At 48.2% G+C, this 3,874-nt stretch overlaps 1 protein-coding gene across 2 annotated transcripts in view; it reads left to right on the plus strand.

The window, feature by feature from the left end:
- ST5 (suppression of tumorigenicity 5) overlaps positions 1 to 3,874 on the plus strand; it is a 104,856-nt gene that overhangs the window by 70,656 nt on the left and 30,326 nt on the right. For both annotated transcript variants that reach the window (XM_023754567.1, XM_006089645.3), the window contains exon 4: positions 3,444 to 3,580. In XM_023754567.1, the coding sequence (XP_023610335.1) occupies positions 3,444 to 3,580 (137 nt within the window). The remainder of the gene's footprint in view (positions 1 to 3,443; positions 3,581 to 3,874) is intronic.

Here is a 3,874-nt window from a genome sequence, read left to right on the forward strand (position 1 = left end):
GGCCTTTGGAGTAGAGTTGGGCTGTGTCCGGGCCCCACTGGAACTTGTTCCGTGTTCTTCGGGAAGGTAAGGCCACATTACTTTTAGATCGAATAGACAGGCCCTAGAAGACCTGTAGGACTTTAGCCTCATGACTACTTGAAGTGCCAGCACTCAAAAGTTAGTTCTTTTAGTGCATCATTATCTGAAGACTGCATGTTATTATTAACACATCTTAGTGGCCCAGTGCACGGATTCATGCACACTGAAAGGAAATTAATTAGAAACCAGATTTGGGATGACAGTGCCCCAGCAATAACATAACCCACGGCCGAAGATGGAATCGCATGGCCCTGCGAGGAATCGGGCTCCTTCCTCTCTGGTTCCAGGGTGCATCACCAGAGAACTGCCACTGCCAAGTCACCACAGCTTGGCAGCTCCTGCGTTGAGCGTCTGCCCCCTGGTGGTCAGTGCACATCATATGTACCGGCTGGTTGGATGGTTGGCCCATCAGACGGTCATTTAGCCTTTTATATATATAGATAGTATTAACACCTTTAACATGACTTCCTCTTCCCTGAGGGCTACATGGCCATATGAAAACCTGGGCATGTATGAAGAGGGAATCCTTGGATCCTGAAAGGAAAAGAAGTGAAAGAACATTTCACCTACTTCTTGGCCATGTTTAAGAATGACCTGTCCTGAGACTCACATTGTTTTCCTGGTCAGTCTCAGCATTCCTGACCCTGACTACCCAGGCCATCATCACCATTATGGTGACTTGGACATTGGAGCTATTGGAGTTGATGAAAGCTGGGAGGCATCTTAGTCTCTGACTTGGAGTAGACTGTGAGCCAACTTCCTTTGGAAGGCCTATGTTCCTACCCTCAGCCTTTCTCCTCTAACCCAAAGTCAGATGGGCATCCAGGTTTGCTACACTTGTAGGAAGTCTTCAATCTGACCCCATACTTCAGGCTGCATCCAGCACATCCTATCTCATAGAGAACCTTTCCCGCCATGTGCAGGGAGGAAGATATCACAGAGGTTCAGGCCCATGAGCCACAAGAGCCAAGAATAATCCCATGTTTTGGCCCACCCACATGCTCACTGGCTCTTCAAGTCATTAACAGCTCTCTAAGAGTGCTTGCTTTGTCTATTCACCCACCTCTATAAACACTACTTAGTTAGAGCCTGCTTGTGCTGGTCAAGAGGATACCAGGGCAAATAAAACAAGGTTCTTCCATTTGAGGAGCTCATGGTCTGGTGCAGGAGACAGAGGCATGAATAAATCATAGATGCTGTGCCACACGCCATGGCCCATGTCGGTGTGGGACCTGCAGAGACCTAGAGGGAGAGGCATCTAAATTAGCCTGGGGAGCAAGGGAAGCCTCCTCATGGGGTTGCTGAGCTAAATTGAGAGCAGCAGAAAGCAGTGAGCTAGGTGAAATAAGGCGGTGGGGAGACGGTAGATCAGCCTGGAGGTTTTACACATACTCCCATGCATGTTACATTTATATACAATAGATACACACACATACACCATATATGGTGGACTCACTTCATATAAGAATTAACTTGGCAAATCTAAATCTGTGTTCTTGGGGGGGAAAATGGTTCATAAAGTACAGGCTGTTTCATTTGCCTTTCCACACAGTAGGCATATTCCCCTGAGGAGCATGAAATGGTAAGTTTGTATCTGTAGTGCAGGTATGATTCTTGTGTTTAACATATTTTTAAAAAATACATTTCTTCTCGTATTCAAACAGAGAAAAATAAATCTGGTGGAGAAACTGACTATATTAGTCTTAATGAAAGACAGTGTGTTGGCCTTTGACATGGTACCTTCCTGAGGGATTTTCATGATTTGTGTCTTATTTGCTGACTTGAGAACTACCGGCCTAAGATGTTGACACCACTATATATAGAGAGTGTCCCCCCCAAATGTCTATACACACTTTGAATAATTATAAAGACAGTGTTTATTAAAAATACATTTCATTTTCAAAATTGAGCTTCAGCTGTTACAGTGTGTATACATTTTGGGGGGACACCTTGTATTAATGAAAGCTTGATCTCAGACCAGTTGTGCTCTGAAGGGCAAAATCCAGGAACCAATGCCCTCAGCCATTGGATGTTAACTGTTGAGAAGTCTGGGCCAGAGACAGAGATTTGGGAGTCGTCATGGTAGAAATGGTAATTAGGGGGATGGCCATCAGTATCTGGCCCCCAAGAGTGCCGAGATAGCAAGAGTCCTGAAAACAGAACCCTCAGAGACCCTGGCATTTGAAAGGCAAGTGGAAAAGGGGATCCTTCACAAGAGCCTGAAAAGTAACTGCCAGAGAGGTCCTTGAAAACTAGGAGGGACGATGTCGGAGAGGCGAGGGGAGGCGGTGGCAGCGTCGAGTGTTCAGTTGTGTCAGGTGCTGCAGAGCAGCCAGGCAAGCTGAGCACAAGATGTAGCCTGTGGGACACTTTTAGTCCTTGACTTGCACCCCAGGATTCTTAGCAAGAGTTCTTTATTAAACAAGAGAGAAAGGACTTCATTGGCTGAAAGGTCTAACGGTACCTAAAAAAAGAGGGAGGTGTTCGTGGGTAAAAGGAGGGATTCAATGAGTGCCTTGCCTTCTCTCCCTCCCAGGAGCCTGCTGGGGACCTGCCTGGAAGAGGGAGAGAATGCAGCTGGGGTCAAGTCTTAGATGGGGGAAGTGCCTCCCCAATGAAGGAGAGGAGTAGAGAGTACTGTGGCTCATTGTGTCTGGGGCCCAAACGTGCTGTGATTTTGAAATTCTACAGTAGAGGAGGTGATGTGGGGGTTGGAACTGAGCTAGTGAGTAACTGCAGGGGAGCTGGGTCTTGGAAGTAGCTTCTGGCTTCAGATTGCCCTCCTACTTCCACCTCAGAAGTGGTGTGGTTGGTTTTGAGGGCTCAGCACTTCCTGTTCCAACAAACCACCTACCACCAACTATTTCCCCAATCCCGAAAACAACCTGGGACTCACCCATCCAGTGTTGAGCCCTTACTGGCTGCTCAGTGCAGGAGCACTTGCAAGGATGCTTACGTGATGTGAGACTCTGAAGGCAGGTGCTTCTCAAGGAGGCTGTTCTGAAGGCCTGGAGGCCTATGTCAAAAGCTCAGAGCCTGGAGTCAGACATCCTGGGCGAGTCCTGCCTCTGCCACTTGATCTCCCTGAGCCTCCATCCCCTCATGGCACACCACCTAGTAGTGGCACTGTGAGATAAGTCAGGCAGCCTTTTACCTGTGTTGTTTGCAGTCCCCCAGGCTGGGACCTCTCAGACCATTGAGTTCTTCACTTGGGTAGAAAGTTTGGATCCATCTTGGTGCTTTGCTCAGTAGCTGGTCTTGGGAGGAGGACATCTGGTCTTTGCTGTTGCCCATGGCCATTCTCCAACAAGGCAGTAGGAATCTAGCTCAGCTGGAATGACTCTTATTCTTGTTATCCACAGAAAATCCTTTGAGTTTGAGGATGCATCCAGTCTCCAGTCCCTGTACCCCTCTTCTCCCACTGAGAATGGTACTGAGAGCCAACCCAAGTTTGGATCCAAAAGCACTTTAGAAGAGAATGCCTATGAAGACATTGTGGGTAAGCAGTGGCCCGGGTGCAGGTGGGGTTACCTCTGGGGGCTGCAGCAGAACATGAACAGGAGGGGGACACTGCAGGTTCTGCTTCGTCAGCCGTGGGCAGCCAGGGTCCAGCTTCTGGGACCTCTCAAGGAAGTGGTCATCAGAGGAAGTAGCTTAGCAAGGACTGGGCAGCTGAGAGATGAAAGCCTGGAATGAATGAATCAACTGAAACCCAAGAGGTTTCTGGGACCACAAAAAGGGGAAAACCACATGATCCCTTTCTTTTATTTCTGGAAGGCCTGAGAGTCCAACA

The sequence above is a fragment of the Myotis lucifugus genome, unplaced genomic scaffold (genome assembly GCF_000147115.1).
Source record: "Myotis lucifugus unplaced genomic scaffold, Myoluc2.0 scaffold_61, whole genome shotgun sequence".
Taxonomy (NCBI): Eukaryota; Metazoa; Chordata; class Mammalia; order Chiroptera; family Vespertilionidae; genus Myotis; species Myotis lucifugus.